This window comes from Erythrolamprus reginae, chromosome 2, assembly GCF_031021105.1.
Source record: "Erythrolamprus reginae isolate rEryReg1 chromosome 2, rEryReg1.hap1, whole genome shotgun sequence".
NCBI lineage: Eukaryota > Metazoa > Chordata > Lepidosauria > Squamata > Dipsadidae > Erythrolamprus > Erythrolamprus reginae.
The window spans coordinates 273,019,576-273,038,064 of NC_091951.1; the positions used below are offsets into that span (position 1 = coordinate 273,019,576).

Here is an 18,489-nt window from a genome sequence, read left to right on the forward strand (position 1 = left end):
TTATTTTGAAATTCTCTGAGGCAAAACAGGGTGGGTTTTTTATTTGTTTGTTTGTTTGTTTGTTTGTTTATTTATTTATTATTTCTGTGCTGCCCAGTCCCGAAGGGACTGCCGCTCAGACACTATACTTTTCCGCCCCCCCCCCCCCCCAAAAAAAAAATTAGAGGGAACACTGGTACTAGAGGAGATTAGGGCAACAGCAATGGGTGGGATTTTCGATAATGACTGGCCTGAATAATGAAAATATAAAAACAATATAATTGCTTATTCTTGCCCTTGAAACAAAACATATAAGAGATCAGTAAGGGGCGTGCATAAGCACACCATTGTGCCTAGCATCCATGTCCTACTGTCCTATTGTCTTCTTTTATGGTTACTTTTTATTTATGCTATGTTTATACAAATTACTACAATCCTATACATGTTTGACAAATAAATAAATCAATTAAACAAACAAACAAACAAACAAACAAACAAACAAATAAATAATATCCCTATCAAGAGATCCTAAATCAAGATAAATCCAGGGATTAACAATTTCATACTGGCTACTAGATTTGGTTTGCAAAAAAAAATATACTGCTCAAAAAAATAAAGAGAACACTCAAATAATACATCCTAAATCTGAATAAATGATATATTCTCACTGAATATTTCATTTGCACAACTATTCCATTTGTACAACAGTTCACTGTCAATCAGTGTTGCTTCCTAAGTGGACAGTTTGATTTCCTTGAAGTTATATTCTGTTTTTAAAGTGTTCCCTTTATTTTTTTTGAGCAGTGTAGAATATTCTGGTTTATAGCTGCCATCTAGATTTCTCTAACCTAAATCTGTTGGCCTATTGAAAGGCTCTTGAAGTTAGTTAGACCAGTGGCACCCAACATTTGGGCACCAGGGACCAGTTGCATGGAAAGAGATTTTTCTGTGAACTAGAAGGAGCATCGTTTTTACATGCTGCTGCATCCCGCAATAGGGCTCCACTTGTTTGTGTAGCCAGGTTTCTGGCCTACTGCAGGGTTGGAGACCCCTGGGCTAGACTACACTCACAATTAATTAGAAGCACAGACCCCAATTGCTGGGAAATAATAGTACTGTATACAGGCCTTGCCTTTCCCACTTCTGATAGACCATTCTGAAAATAAGAGGATGTTGACTCAGAAAATCTTTGTTTGCATTCAGGAGACTTCTTACAGCTCTCTTTACTAGAATAATCTTTAAATATCCAACTTCTGTGTGGAGACTACAGTTCTGGAATTGGTGTGCACTGGTGTGCCTTTGATAAAACAATAAGAGAATTTCCCACAAGATTTAAACTTTAAAAAGGAAACTCTGGAACACTAGCCACGTTGACTAAGAATTCAGAGAGTTTTGTACCCAACGCATTAGAAAGCTGCCAAGTTCAAACCTTTCTTGGGTAATCTGGTTTCCACTGAATTAAGGGGGAGGGAATTTCTTTGTAAGGGGCTAATGGTGGGGGGGGGAAGAGACCTTGAATTTAACCATCCAATCCCGTTCTTCCCCTCAAACTTGCTAAGTCACCAGCTTTCTTTCGCAAGCTGGATTTGTCAAAAGCTCCACCTCTCTCGGTCAGGAGTTCCAGGAACTGTTCTTTTTTAACAAACAGGTTCTACAGCCTGGAGGGGGGAAAATGAAAAACCCTGGTCTAGAATTTATCTTTTAAATCTCTGGGTTCTTTTACACTTTCTTAAGTGAAAGGAGAGACACACACACAGAGGCACATTCCTTAAAAAAAAAAAGATTTACACTCAAGGCACAATAGTTCAAGATGACTGTTAAGGAAAAAATGGAAGTAATATAAAATACACACAAAAGTATTTTTACTTGGTATACTAATAACAAAAGACTTAAGTGCCAAAGCCCACTGCAACAACATAGCCAAGAAGGCTTCAAGAGTTGTAAACCTAATCCTACGTAGCTTCTGCTCTGGCAATCTCACACTACTTACCAGAGCTTACAAAACTTTTGCCAGACCCATCCTCGAATACAGCTCATCTGTTTGGAACCCATATCGCATCTCAGACATTAACACCCTTGAAAATGTCCAAAGATACTTCACCAGAAGAGCCCTTCACTCCTCCACTTGAAACAGAATACCCTACGAGACTAGACTTTCAATCCTGAGCCTAGAAAGTTTAGAACTAAGACGCCTTAAACAAGATCTAAGTATTGCCCACAAGATCATATGCTGCAACGTCCTGCCTGTCGGCGACTACTTCAGCTTCAACCACAACAACACAAGAGCTCACAACAGATTTAAACTTAATATTAACCGCTCCAAACTTGACTGTAAAAAATATGACTTCAGTAACCGAGTTGTCGAAGCGTGGAACTCATTACTGGACTCCATAGTGTCATCCCCAAACCCCCAACACTTTACCCTTAGATTATCTATGGTTGACCTATCCAGATTCCTAAGAGGTCAGTAAGGGGTGAGTACAAGTGCACTAGAGTGCCTTCCGTCCCCTGTCCTATTGCTGTCCTATATCTTCTATACCTTTCTTCTATTCCTATATCTCTTCTTCTATTCTTTAATTGATATGTTCTATTACTATACCTTCTTTTCTATTATTTCTTAGATATATTTTACTATGAGTATCTCCTCTATAACCTTCGTCGTGTATTTTACTATGTGTATATAGATATATACCCACTAAAACCCTCATTGTGCATTGGACAAAATAAATAAATAAATAAATACTTTGCGTGACACTGAGAAAGACTGACTGGCTTAGGTTTGTGCAGTTGTGTAGACCTGTTTCCACTGAGTTTTATGACAGGAGGGATGGCACATCTGACTGGCACATCTGGCTCCTGGGGTGGGGTGGGGAAGCCTTTTATCACCAGTTTCAGGGGGTTATCAGAGGGGGCAGAGAAAATCCCAGCCTTTTCTGAGAAGGTCTTGGAGAAATGCTCAGAATGGCTTGCTAACAAGATGGCATGTTAATTACATAGCGGAGATACAACAAGCTGCCACCATAACATACAATGCCACAGCAAATCACAGAGATGGGAATGTGCAGAGGAAAAACTATTATCCAGAGTCTCAATTCCCCCCTTTTAAAAATACACTAATGCATCTCTGAGTAGACTTAAACCTGCTCCTATCAGAGAGTTTAAAAGGAAGGTTTGACCCACAATGCATGCTGGGCCTTGAGTCACTGCTCAGATTGCTGAAAGCTTGAGTTATGAAAACTCCCCTTCTGGGTTGGCAAGATCCACAACTAAGTGTGACACTCCACCGACAGCAAAGGAAAGCAAAGTTAAGGCCACGTTCAAGAGGTTGAGAACTTGGAAAGTGAATGGCGGCCAAAATAATATTAGCTTTGCCATTCCAAGCGTACTCCACTTATAGTAGAAAATTCAACGAATTGGATGAATCTCATTGGTCAGCGGTGTCAGCTCCAAGTCAATCTCAGAGAGCCCATCGTGCCACTTTGCCCCTTCTCAACATTTTCAACATATGGCAGTAAAATTACAGCACTGAATATTATCTGTAACAACAAGCAGTAAAAAAAAAGAAGACAGGTGAATCTGCAAACACATTCACAAGGCTGTGAATTGCTTTGCAGTGCTTAATTTATTTCACTGCATCAGAATGGATCTCTGTTCCGAGTTGCAAATCTGCTTTGATAGAGTCATCTGTTTGAAGCTTCCTCAGATCAAGGGTTACCTTCGAAGATTTGAACAGCCCTAACTTACAGCACACTTATTTGTGGAACGTCAATTGTACATGGCTGCTCAACAAGAGAGAAGGTTAAAGCCTTGGGTAATTTTTGATTAAGAAAATAAACATAGAAGATTGACGGCAGAAAAAGACCTCATGTTCCATCCTGCCCCTATGCTATTTCCTGTGTTTTATCTTAGGATGGATATATGTTTATCCCAGGCATGTTTCAATTCAGTTACTGTGGATTTACCAACCACGTCTACTGGAAGTTTGTATTTGTATTTGTATTTATTAGATTTGTATGCCGACCCTCTCCGAAGACTCGGGGCGGCTAACAACAATATAAAAAGACAATGTAAACAAATCTAATACTGTATTAAAAATAATCTTAAAAACCCCAATTTAAATAACCACTCATACATATAAGCATACCATGTATAAATTCTATAAGCCTAGGGGGAAGGGAAATTTCAATTCCCCCATGCCTGATGATGTTTGATTGATAAAAAAAAGAATTTGTGTTTTTAAATATTGTTGTTACTAGTTGACCCATTGTGATCCAATGGACAACATTCCTCCATGGTAGACCTTCCTGTCGTCTACCATCTTCCAGAGTCCATTCAAACTCATGCCAAGTGCTTCAGTGATTCCATCCAGCCACCTCATTCTCTGCCATCCCATTCTTCTTTTGCCCTCAATTGTTCCCAGCATTAGGCTCTTCTCCAGTGAGTCCTTCCTTCTCATTTGATGGCCAAAGTATTTGAGTTTCATCTTCAGGATCTGGACTTCTAATGAGCAGTCAGGGTTGATGCCTTCTAGGACTGGCCATTTTACATAGAAACATAGAAGATTGACAGCAGAAAAAGATCTCATGGTCCATCTAGTCTGCCCTTATACTATTTTCTGTATTTTATCTTAGGATGGATATATGTTTATCCCAGGCATGTTTAAATTCAGTTACTGTGGATTTGCTGGGCGTTTGTTCCAAGGATCTACTACTCTTTCAGTAAAATAATATTTTCTCATGTTGCTTTTGATCTTTCCCCCAACTAACCTCAGATCGCCTTGCAATCCAAGGGATTCACTGGAGTCTTCTCCAGCACCATAGTTCAAAGGCCTCAATTCTTTGGTGCTCAGCTTTCCTTATGGTCCAACTTTCACAGCCATACACTGCAACTGGAAAAACCATAGCACTGACTATATGCACTTTGGTTGGCAGAGTGATGTCTCTGCTTTTCACTATGCTGTTAGATTTGCCATACTTTTCCTCCCCAGGACTTTTAAATATTAAAGGTAATCAAATATCTTCAAATACACTTTCTTTGATCCTAGGCCAAAACAGGAGACCGACAAGAAAACAGTCACAGTTAAAACTTAAGCCCATTGATATGTATGGCTCATCTGTGCTCTAAGGAAACACAATGTTTCATTGTTGAATGGCAAGATTTTGCAACTCCATAGTTCTCTTTAGAGACTCGGACTGCCAGGAAAAAGTTATGTAAAACTGTTCAGGGTGACCCGATCGGTGATATGAAGAAATTTTCAGATTCCTCCCTCTTCCTGCTTCTTCGTAGAACTGGAAGTCAACCTCGCCATCTGGCAACAACTGGTAGTATATTCTTGCCAAGCTTCACATTGTTGGCACGATCCAGGAAGTTCGTTTCAGAAAGGAATCTTTAATGCTACTCTTGGAATGAACACAGATCTAGGAAACTTTGAAAGGAATTTCCCATCCTCATTTATATTGACCTCACTAAGGCAAGATCCCCTTTGAATGATTCGAAAAGCTTTTTTCCCCAGCTCTCTCACTACCTGGGCTGAGTTGCCACTTGTGAGATAAGCTGCCAACACCCTTTGTCTGTTGATTGATTGTGTCTACTCTGCTTTCCATGCCTTTCTCAGCCTGCTCACAAGCTCTTCGCCATATACAAAGAGAGAAAAAAAGAAAGAAAACACACCCTCAACCTAGGGCACCACTAGATAACAGAAAGAAGTGAATATTGCTAAATTGGGAGGCTCAGAAAAAGTAAGACTCCACTCCAAGAAGATATTTAACGAGGTTTTTAAATGGCTATTCACCACCGAGATCTACATTCTGAAGCTATCTACTCTTTAAGCGATGGCGACATTCTCATATCAGGGATTCCCTTGGGGCCTCTCCCGGGGTTGTGAAAAGATTTGTAAATGAAATGGACAACCCCCATCCCCCATGAGATTCTGTTATTTTTTTTGTCCTTGTTTATTTTGGGAATATAATTCGTAGCAGGTTTTTTGGGGACAGACAGTGTGGGAACCAGTTGAAAAAACAACCCCAAGATTGTTAAGAGGGACATTTATGAAGCTGGTACTGATTCCATAAATAGGTACTGGGATGGGGGGGCAGGGTAATAAAGATTACCCCCACAATCTTAACACTTCAACACTTATAAACAATTTGAACTACAATTTGAACATACTGCAAGCTTCTTCTTTTTATATATACACTGCTCAAAAAAATAAATAAAGGGAACACTTAAACAACACAATATAACTCCAAGTAAATCAAACTACTGTGAAATCAAAGTATCCACTTAGGAAGCAGCACTGATTGACAATCAATTTCACATGCTGTTGCGCACATTCAACTTTGTACAGAGCAAAGTATTCAATGAGAATATTACATTCATTCAGATCTAGGATGTGTTATTTGAGTGTCCCCTTTATTTTTTTGAGCAGTATATATATTTTAGTTTTGTTTATATTAATCACAGCCATCTCTCTCCCAAATGTTCCAGTTTGTATCCAAAGCTTTATTTCCCCAAAAACGGAGATCACTCACGATTTTTTTGACAAATTCTACAGTGTCAAAGCATTCATCATTTGACAGCTCCAGAATTGTCTAGAAGCTGTTAAGTTTCCATGGGCTAGACCAGTGATGGTGAACCTATGGCACGGGTGCCACAGGTGGCACGTGGAGCCATATCTGCTGGCATGCGAGCTGTTGCCCTAGCTCAGCTCCAAGGTGCATGTGTGTGCTGGCCAGCTGATTTTTGGCTCACACAGGGCTTTGGGAGGGTGTTTTTGCTTCCAGGGAGCCTCCAGGAGGAGGATGGAGGGTGTTTTTACCTTCCTTTGGCTCCAGGGAAGCCTTTGGAGCCTCGGGAGGGCGAAACACAAGCCTACTGGGCCCACCAGAAGTTGGGAAACAGGCATTCTGGCTTCCAGAGGGCCTCCGAGCATGGGGGAAGCTGTTTTCGCCCTCCCCAGGCATTGAGTTATGGGTGTGGGCACTCACGCATGCGTTTTTGGCACCCAAGGAAAAAAAGGTTCGCCATCACTGGGCTGGACCAAAGTACCATATCAGCAATGATTTATGTCAGATATCTTTTTTCCATTTTCAAGAAAAAGCACTGTTTTATTGGCGTATCTCACAGCAATTTTACTTTTCCATTTCTCTTCTGGTATAAATTGTCCCAAACTCTTAACTCCCTGGATCTAATCTTACAACTGGGAATGCCACTATTTCAAAAACATTCGGATATTTCAAAGTCAGCTGGCAGCAACCTGCAAAGCTTCCTTTTCCTCCACGTAATTTTTTTAAATTAAAAAAAAATCAGTTTTCTATAAACATATACAATCAGAAAAGCATAAAGGAACTACACTAGTCCTTGACTTACAACCACAATGGAACCCAACATTTACATGGGTGAGACATATGTTTAAGTAGATTTTACCATCTTTCTTGCCACAATTGTTAAGTGAACCTCTGCAATTGTTAAGTCAGTAACATGGTTGTTAAGCAAATTTGGCTTCCCCCTTTGACTTTACTTGTCAGAAGATCACAAAAGGTGATCACGTGACTCCAGGATGCTGCCACCCATCATAAATGTGAGTCAGCTGCCAAGGATCTGAATTTTGATCATGTGACCCAAGGGATATTACAACGGTCGTAAATACGAAAAATGATCATGTCACTTTTTTCAATGCCATTGTAACTTTGAACAGTCACTAAATGAACTGTTGTAAGTCGAGGACCATCTGTAGTGGCGTCAAGGGGAAAAATGCACTCAGACGTGCAATGCAGGAATTTAGTTTGGAAAGATCGCACATGAGAAAGAACGAAGTTGCTCTTCATTTTTTTTCATAATTCTCAGTGGACAAGCCAACTATTTAAGGCAGCGAGAAAAGAAGACAAGCTCCGAAGATAATTTCAGTTTGGATAGTAGCTAGACATGGTACTTATCTGTCCTTATAGGAAACATGCATTCAAATATCTCCGAGACCGCCTTCTGCCGCACGAATCCCAGTGACCGATTAGGTCCCACAGAGCGGGCCTTCTCCAGGTCCCGTCAACTAAACAATGTCGGTCGGCGGGCCCCAGGGGAAGAGCCTCCTCTGTGGCGGCCCCGATTCTCTGGAACCAACTCCCCCCAGAGATTAGAACTGCCCCTACTCTCCCTGCCTTTCGTAAACTCCTTAAAACCCACCTTTGTCGTCAGGCATGGGGTAACTGAATCACCTCCCCCGGGCATGTACAATTTATGCATGGTATGTTTGTGTCTATGTTTGTTTAGTAAATGGGGTTTTAAAAAATATTTTAAATTATATTTAGATTTGTCATGAATTTTGTATCCTGCTGTGAGCCGCCCCGAGTCTGCGGAGAGGGGCGGCATACAAATCTAAATAATAAATAAATAAAGAATAAATAAATAAATAAATACTGAATGATGCTCTTTTTTTTTGTTTTTTGTTTGGCTTTCCTGATTTTAGAATTGAGAAATTGGATCCAACTGCTCATTTCTTTTTCAGCCTAGGAAGGAAATGGGTCCAGAATGGAGAGAAAACAAGGGTAATGTCCTGAATGAGGAAAGAAATTCTATCGGTCCAATGAGTCCAAACGTTCTTGGAAGCCAAATGCTTTCAAATACGATAAAAGTGCCTTATTTTCAAGTAGGTGGCAAGATGGAAATGTCAGGTAATAAGAACCGTAATGTTGTAATCCAGGAGATTTCTTAGTAAGCATCTAATTATTTGGCCACCTGCGATATGCTGTCATAACTGGGGAAGTCCCCAAGGGTAGAGGGAGGAATTTCCTCATGTGCACTAGATGTCAACAGATCTGGCATTTGGAGAATGTCCATGGCTAGTCATTAAAGTTACTAGCCTTGGTGTTAAAAAAGGATGACACTGATGGGTAGACCCTGGCCCTTATCATTCACTGCTTCATTTCCAAGTGGGCATTTTACTTGTTTAGCCTGGATTATGTCAGTGCTCTATTTCACAGAAAGAAACATTTGTTTGTTCAAAACATTCATGAGAATAAATGTCAGTCCATTTTATGGAACCCTGATGTAGTAGGCAATACAGTCATTGTTTACAAGACCTAAGCATAGCCCATAAAATCATCTGCTACAAAGTATTCAATGAGAATGTTTCATTCATTCAGATCTAGGATGTCCCTTTATTTTTTTTGAGCAGTATATATATTTTAGTTTTGTTTATATTAATCACAGCCATCTCTCTCCCAAATGTTCTAGTTTGTATCCAAAGCTTTATTTCCCCAAAAACGGAGATCATTCACAATTTTTTTTGACAAATTCTACAGTGTCCAAGCATTCGTCATTTGACAGCTCCAGAATTGTCTAGAAGCTGTTAAGTTTCCATGGGCTAGACCAGTGATGGTGAACCTATGGCACAGGTGCCACCTGTCAATGACTACTTCAGCTTCAAGGAGAAGGGCGGCATAAAAATTGAATAAATAAAATAAAATAAACCACACCACAATACATAAGCACACAACAGATGCAAACGTAATGTAAACCACTCTAAATCCAACTGCAGGAAATACAACTTTAGTAACCAAGTAGTAGATGCATGGAACTCACTATCAGACTCTGTAGTATCATCACCTAACCCTCCAAATTTTACCCTTAGGCTATCCACTGTTGACCTCACCCGATTCCTAAGAGGTCAGTAAGGGGCGTGCATAAGTGCACCATGGTGTCTTCCATCCCTTGTCCTAATGTTTCTCTCTTACTAGTATCATGTATATAAACAATGTTCTCTCTTTGTATACTACCAATACATACTTGACAAAACAAACAAACAAACAAATAAATAAATAAAATACATGAATAGTGAACTGAAATCAGGACTTAAACTACATTATCTACACGAGAATCAAACAGGGCAAGAAAGTAATACAGTAATACCTGAAATTGTTTTCTTTCTGACCAGCAAAGTCAATATGGAAACAAGATTTACTTAACAATGGTGTTATTAATTTTAAAACTGCAGTGATTCACTTAAGAAATGTGGCAAGAAAAGTCATAAAATGGGACTCACCGACTTAACAAATGTTTCATTTAGCAACATAAATTTTGGGCTCAGTTGTGGATGCAACTTGAGGACCACCTGTACTGCAATCCGTCCATTTATATCATGTATAAGTAAAATGAGTAAAATGTTGGGGCCATAATATGGACAACACAATGCCATGGAATTAGGACTAGGAGGCAATTAAAAAGTAAATAATTTATTAACACCCAACCCCCATATGGAGATTCCTATATACACACGATAAACCATGGTTTTGTTCCTTGTAATTGTCCCAGGTGCCTCTAAAAAGCATATCTTTTACATTGCCTATAAAAACCCTGCAAGAAAAACAGAGCTCGAGAGTGTGTTTAATTCTTCATGATGAGGCTTAGAAAGCAAAGCATCTGTCTGTTCTTAGTTTCACATCACATCACCCAAATCTTCTACAGCCTACGTAAAAACATTCAGCACAAACCCACATGCCTTGTTGGTGCAATATGATTTCGGTGCCTCCGCACTTCTGGAGTCCCTGTGGATGGTGCCAAAACTATCAGGATAATCCCCGTATTACTTAGCCACTCCTCCCCACCCCACCCCTCCCTGGCACCCACTTTCTCCGGTCAGTGAGAGCCATTTTGTCAATGTGTTTCTACGTCAAGGCTCAAAGTGTACAACATGCACCTTATGCGTGTAGCCTTACCAGTGAAAATATGGTTTTAATAATATCGGTAAAGAAAACACTAAAAAGGTACAAAGCATAAGACAGGAAAGAACAGCCCAAAAAATGCCTCCAGGGAGATTGTGGAGAAGAAATGGACTCTCAGTCTGCTTGTATTCAGTGTTTATTTGCTTCAGCAATAACCATCCTATATCTTAGCCCAAGAGATTGGTGGGAAATCGCTCTGGCATTTCAGAGGTGGTTATAATGGTCCTAATCAGCAGAGCCAATGATAAGGAACGCTGGAATTTTAAGTTAGCAACTAATTGAGACCCATCATTATATTTACAGACAGTCCTCATTTAATGATTGCCTCGTCTAGCGACCATTTGCAGTTATGATGGTGATGAAATTTTAACTTTATGACCGGCCCTCACATTAACAACTTTCGTGAGTCTGTAAAGCATAGGAACACTAAAGTAATAAAAACCTGAGCACAAGTGCGGTTTCACTTAATGACCAAGTTGCCAGCTCCAATTGTAGTTGCTAAAGGAGAATTACCTGTGTCTATCATTGAATTATACACTGCTCAAAAAAAATAAAGGGAACACTTAATCAACACAATATAACTCCAAGTAAGTCAAATTGTCCACTTAGGCAGCAACACTGATTGACAATCAATTTCACATTTTGTGCACATTCAACTTTGTACACAACACAAGTATTCAACAAGAATATTTCATTCATTCAGATCTAGGATGTGTTATTTGAATGTTCCCTTTATTTTTTTGAGCAGTATATTTTCTCTACTAGTAACGTGAATTCTGATTCCTACATTTGAAGATAGGGATTTGATAGGCCAGGGGAATTATCATTTCGGAGATTAAACACTAAGGTTTCTAGTCAAATTCTGAAAATATTTCTTGCCAATAACTCAGTGATGCAATACATCCTCAAAGCAAAACAGGGATTATTTCTTAATTTCCATCCTAAATTTCTCCGCCCTTCAGTTGATAGGCAATGGTTTGCTGTTCTCTGAAATAGCTCCTTGATGGAAAAGCCGTGAATTCACAAGCTTAGGAAAACATGGAAGGTCAATAAATAATGAAGATGTTACTAATCTGTAGAATGGTTATTGTCAGTCACAACTCTCAGAATATTGTACAGATGTTGATATCAGGAAACTATAAACCAGTGATAGGCAAAGAGAAATTTTAATACGTTTCAATAGTGTTGACCTTTGGGTTAGCTGAATATTGGGCCTTGTAGTTTCCTTTTCTGAAATCCTACCTCTAATCCTATTGCTACGGTAGGAAGAAACAAAATGTAAGGACTTGCTTCATTAGAATGATTAGAAAATGACTGGCATTTCCTATGCGAAGGATATTACTGGGGCATTCTCAGCAGTCGATCGGACTTTACAAATTATTTAGTATTTCTGCCATGCTACAGAAAAAAAGCTGATGCTCATATTCTCTTTCCTTCCTGTGTTATGGGTTTTAGCCACAGGAATCACTGCTGAATGACACATGACACTCTTTTTCCTGTGCATTTTCCATTCTGCAGTTTACGATGCTCGTTGTGTGAACAGGAAAATAGGATTGAGATTGTCTCCTACATATCATCCAGGAATACTCTACCATAGACATTCAGCCAAATCCTGTTTACCCGTCTCCCTTAGGTAAAAATTAAATGCAACTAATGTCGACATCAATAGTACCATGACCGGCTTCCTATAATGAAAATTTACTCCTTTTCAAGTCAATTTTTTAATACATGGCAGGGAAAATAATCTATTAAAAGAATGCTAAAAAACGACTTCCGTTTTGCTTTCCAGCAATTTCTTCTCTACGCAGGGTACCTTAAGCCTTACACGCATCACATATTCGTCATAAGAAAGAAATCAAATCCACTCTTACACTATGTCATCAATGTTTTTGTTCAGCTCCTAACTCACGTGACCCAATCTAGGTCACAAAAAACGCATTGCACTGATCATTTGGACTGAAGAACATCTTGGAACATTGAGTCTTGCTACTTTGGCTTCCTATAATGAAAATGTACTCCTTTTTGAGTCAATTTTTTAATACATGGCAGGGAAAATAATCTATTAAAAGAATGCTAAAAAACGACTTCCGTTTTGCTTTCCAGCAATTTCTTCTCTACGCAAGGTACCTTAAGCCTTACACGCATCACATATTCGTCATAAGAAAGAAATAAAATCCACTCTTACACGATGTCGTCAATGTTTTTGTTCAGCTCCTAACTCACGTGACCCAATCTAGGTCACAAAAAACCCGTTGCACTGATCATTTGGACAGAAGAACACCTTGCAACATTGAGTCTTGCTACTTTGTCTGGTTTTCAAATGCCGGGAATATTATGCAAAGAGAAAAAAGGAGTGAAAGCTGCTTATTTCCCAAGATAGTATTGAAATTCCTTACCACGCTGCTCGTGCTTTCTTTCAACAGGTCGTTTATCAGACCATTAAGACTATTGCCTAGATTATTTTTCTTCCCTGCCAAAGGAAACCCCAAATAACCTCGGCTCCCTGTCTTGGAAATGGAATTCAGCTCTATAATCACATGACCAACAAAAAAGGCAGGCTAAAGTTGTGTTTTGCCAACGAGGCACCATAAATACATGTAGCCCCATGTGTCATCTTCAAAGCTTACTAACCAGCTCATGTTTGATCACAGATGCTGCCGACACACCCACGTACGACAACTGGGTACAATGTGCTTTGGTGGAAAAGATGGCATTCATTTCCCCCAATCATTTTGTCTTTCAGCCAAGCTCACTTTAAATATCCTAATCAGCGTTGATCTTTAAACATATTTGCCAAGTGCTAGGAATGCACTTTCCGGTGCCTGCAAGACAGGACCAGATGTACTAAGAAACGGAGAATTACAACCCGTTATAATATGCTGAGGTTTGAACCGAGAACAAGCAAACGTGCCCTCAGAAAAAGCGACTTACTGATGATGCACTCAGCAAGTTCAAAGCCCACAAAAGAAGGCAATTAGGCAAGACATGACGCAAATGTCTCAAATGAAGACAGCTGCCATGTTACTGAAGACTGAATGAAAATAACACATTTCTTTTTTTGGCCGTATCACATGGACTCGAACATCATTAAACCAAACTGTCCAAGAACACCGGACCTCAGCGAGGTCTTCTGCTTTTGCCGCCATTATTTTCCCCCGCCCCCTTGCGTTTTACGTCCCAAGGCAATGAAAGCCAATGAGCGCCCACGTGTGGGAAGACCTCACGAGAATCGGGGGGAAATACGTCATCAACCCATGACAGCCACCCCAATCCAGCCACGCCCAGGTGGAATTCATGGAATCCAGAAGGGCCAAAGAAGGCTAAGTCAGGTCTAGCAATTTAAAAAGAAAAAAAAGTCTATAGCAGCAACCAAAGAAAACAGGAAGTTGGCTCCGGGTCTAGAATTTCATGAGAATCCTAACCCAGTTGGCTGAGCAATTTTTGATAAGAGAAAACCTTGTTTGTTTGTTTGTTTGTTTATCACCTATCTATCTATTTATGTCTATTCATATCTATCTATCTATCTATCTATCTATCTATCTATCTATCTATCTATGTCTACCTGTCCATCTCTCTCTCTTTTATCTATTATATCATCTATCTATCTATCTATCTATCTATCTATCTATCTATCTATCTATCTATCTATCTACCTACCTGTGTCCATCTCTCTCTCTCTCTCTAATTTATTATATCATCTATCTATCTATCTATCTCTATCTGTCCATCTCTCTCTCTCTAATTTATTATATCACCTATCTATCTATCTATCTATCTATCTATCTATCTATCTATCTATCTATCATCAATCTATCAATCAATATGTCCCTCCCTCTCTCCCTCCCTCCATTTATATCTCTCTATCTCTCCCTCTCTCTCTCTCTTTACTTACCTACCTGCCTATCTATCTATCTATCTATCTATCTTCTATCATCAATCTATCAATCTGTCCCTCCCTCTCTCTCTCCCTCCATTTATATCTCTCTATAGCTCTCTCGCTCTCTCTTTACCTACCTGCCTATCTATCTATCTACCTGCCTATCTATCTATCTATCTATCTATCTATCTATCTATCTATCTATCTATCTATCCTACTTATATGACTCTGGGCAGAGAAAAACAACCTTTAAAAACAATTTGAAAATACATGAATTAAAACCCCAGTGAAAACATGCATCTCTGTCTCAAGATCACACATGATCAGATCCGGACAGTATCTCGTTGGGATCTTAAAGGGAGGGAGGGGCCCTCAAGCCGTCACAAAATAGGAGGAAACCCCATCAACTTCACCCACGCAGCGACCCCCCCCCCCCGCACGACCCCTCCTCCAGCATCCTTTAGAGATGGAGAGGAAGGTTTCGGAGGGGAACAGCTCCTCTACTGGCGGCGATGGACTCGGTGCAAGGCAAAGCGGATCTACAGAAGGGGGGGGGCACGAAAAGATCCACTCCCCAATATTCTCCTGTCATCCATCCATCCAGGGGGTTTTGAGGTGTCATTGGCAGCGACCCCCCCTGTTGTGTGCCCAAATCGCGCCGCCCGAGCGAGCTCGGGCAGGAGGCAAAAGCAGGAAGAGCGGCGCTAAGGCAACCGCGGCATTGGGAGGAGGGTTCAACTGAGGACAACCGACATACTCGAAGGAGGGGGGCGGAGGGAGGCAAAGCCAGCGGCCGCCGCCGCCGCGGGGGAAAAAAGAGCTCGGGGCTCGCCTGGTAGTCAACCTTTCGGTCTTTTCGCCAACGGGTTCCATTCCCGAGTCCCGATCCACCCGCCCTTCCCCCGCTCACCTGTGTGGACCCGGTAGTGGGCTTTGAGGTGGGAGGACTTGCCGTAGACTTTGCCACAGCCGACGTAGGGACACTTGTGCCGCTTTTCGGCGGCCAGCTTGCCTTTGCCCGGCCCGGCGCCGCCGTGAAGGAGGGCCAGGGCTCCGTCCCCGCGGGCAGGCTCTTGACCCTCGGCCGGGCTGTGCGAAGGGCTGGCTCCGGATTCGGTGGTCACGTCGCTGTCGGAGCCGACGTCCTCGTCGGGGCTCTCCACGCTGTCGCTGCAGATGGAAGGGGCGGGGAGGGGTCGGTACTTGTTCAAGTCCAGCAGGCTCTTGGCGATGGCCACCAGCGTGCAGTAATCCTTCCAGGCGTCCCGGGGGTCGTTCATGTCCTTGGTCACCACGGCGGCGGCGGCGGCAGCGGCTTCCTCCTCGGGCATCTTGAGGACCTCGGCTTCCCCCCGGGTCACGTCCGGCGGGGCCACGGAGCGGTTGGAAATGGAGACCAAGCACTGGGCGGCCACGAAGTCCATGTAAGCCACCGCTGACATGTTGCAGGCGGCCGTCGGGGGGCCCCGAGGGGACGATCTCAGAAGGGGAAGGGGCAGGGCGAAGGCCCCCGGGGACGGAACGTCTTCTTCGCCGCCGCCCTCTTGCCCTCCGATCGCCGGGGTGGCGGTGCGACGATCGCCCGGGCGGCTGGATCGCCTCCCGCTCAGGTTGCGGCTGGAGGGCGGAGGAGGGCGGAGGTGGGGTGGGTGGGGTGCCGTCGCAGCCCGGGAGGGATCCACTGCCGGGGCTCGGCGTTTTACATAACCACGATCATCCGGGATTCCCCAGCCAGGAGAACCGTCGACCAGCCTTTTACCTTGCCCCCCTCGCCGTCGCTTCCCGGACAGATCGGCGAGGCGGCGTCGCGCGTGGGTCGTGCGACCACCGGACCCCGCTTCTGGCTGGCTGGATCCCCCGATCGAGGCTCCCTCCTTCGGAAAACGGGGTCGCGAGTGGGTGGTTTCAAGTAAATCCAACTCCCAGCAGGGAGTTTTTTCCCCTTCTTCTTCTTCCTCTTCTTCTTCCTCCTCCTCTTCTTCTTCCCCACCCCGCGAGGGGACGGAAAGCAGAAGAAGATCGAAAGGAGCTCGGGAAGAGCTCGGCGATCCTGGCACCCGAGCCGCCGCCGCCGCCGCCGCTGCGTTTGCTTCGCCGCCCCCGCTCCGCGAGGCTTTCCAGCGCATTCACACGCTTCTCGGGAAGGCGCGGTGCTGAAACAGCAGCCCGAGCGGGAGGACTCTGCGCGGCGGCAGGAGCAGCAGCGACTGAAGCTGGATCTGCCCACTGCCTGACTCACTCCCCCCTCGCCTACGGCTCCTCAATGTTCCAGCGCAGCCCTGCTCAGCGCCGATTTCGCAGAAGCCCATCACGCAAAAGGTTCTTCCAGCGAGTCCTCTCTCTCTCTCTCTCGGTGCCCCCCCACTCCGCCCCTCCGCCCCCCCCAATTGGTCAGCCGGGAGGGTGATTCAACTCTGTTTACCTTCTCCTCCTTCCACTCAGAAGGGCCCTTTTTGCATGAGGGGTGTGTCCACCGACGGGGAGCTCGGCCAATCCGGAGCCTCCCTCCCGGCGCCTCGTGCTACTCGCCACGCCTCGTGGCCCCCCCTCTTAAAAGGGCGACGGAGGGAAAAGGCGGGAGAGTTTCTCCCGGCTGGGGAGAGGGGAGGAGGGCGCTCGCCGCCTCCGAATGGCTCCTCAGGCGGGGCCTCGGCCGTCCGGCATTTCGGGGACCCCTCGGCCCCAACTCCCGCTGGCATTTCCCCCCCTGGGATTAATCCTCCCGCGTTCCGCTAGCCAGGACGCCAAGTTTGGTTTCCCGGCGGAAATCGGGTTAACTGCCTGACCGAAAGCCCTTATAGTCCCAGCAACCAGCTAGCCAATCAAAAGTGTTTTGGCTGATGTCACTAACATCGGCTCCGCCAATGAAAAATACATTCCAAGCAGTCCTCACTTGTAAACTTAGGTCTGAGCATTGGTGAGGATGAAGTGTTTGGAAAGTAAAATATAAACTTTAGGATAACTTTAGGAGGGGGGGGAGGGATTGTGTAATTGCAGTGTTGTCCCTATATTTAGTTCACACAGCCATTTGAAAATGAAATACAGATTTATGAATAATCAAGTCACTGGTTCAAAACAAAAAGGGTCTAAGAATATGACATCTTTGTTATGTTCTGGAATGACCAGTGTGGGAATAAATAAATGGCAGGTAGTCCTCGATTTATGACCAAAATTGAGCCCAAAATTTCCATGGCTAAACAAGACAAATTGTTAAGTGAGTTTTCCTCCATTATACGAGGATTGCCCAGAAAGTAATGCACCACATTTTTTTTGTTCAACAATTATTTATTGAACACAATGAAACCTTACACACAAGAAAGAATGGTGTTTTTTCTACATTCCCTATTTTTCCACGTAATCTCTGTCCCCATTCTATGGCTTTCCTCCAACGAGGCACAAGGGCGTGTATGCCCTGTCGGTACCACTTCTTCTGGTCACGAAACTATTTCTGCACTGTGCGAATCACCTCTTTATCATCATCCTCAAAATGTCTTCCGCGAGTGGCATCCCCATTCATATCCTGGCAGATTCTCCATAAATTGTACACAAACGTTTGTGAATGTTCCCAACAGTTTCTTTCTCCGCAATGAGAAATTCAATGATGACATGCTGCTTGTAACGTACATCACTTACAGACACCACTTTGAAACACTCATGCAGCTACGCTATCTGTTTGAAGAAAGACAAAATTTACATATGCGCTCCTGACAATTCAAATAATGTACTGTATATCTAAAATTTCACGTTCGTACCATTACTGTAGCCTGAGGGGGGAAAATGTGGTGTGTTGACTTCTGGGTGACCCTTGTACAATATTGCAACCTTTCAGGTAGTTTATCAAATTAGTAATGCAATTGTTAAGTGAATTTGGCTTCCTCCTTGATTTTGCTTGTCCGATGGCCGTGGAAGGGACCTCCC

At 43.0% G+C, this 18,489-nt stretch overlaps 1 protein-coding gene across 2 annotated transcripts in view; it reads right to left on the reverse strand.

The window, feature by feature from the left end:
- The window catches only part of KLF9 (KLF transcription factor 9), a 45,618-nt gene extending 28,325 nt beyond the window's left edge, over positions 1-17,293 (reverse strand). Inside the window, exon 1 of one of the 2 annotated variants that reach the window (XR_011558313.1) lies at positions 15,482-16,905. Coding sequence is in view for 1 of the 2 variants with exons in the window: in XM_070742654.1 (XP_070598755.1) it covers positions 15,482-16,697 (1,216 nt within the window). In the remaining variant the exon portion in view is untranslated. Of the gene's footprint in view, positions 1-15,481 lie in introns of both variants that reach the window. The other variant, XM_070742654.1, reaches the window with a different exon arrangement.
- Between the last annotated feature and the right edge of the window lie 1,196 nt (positions 17,294-18,489).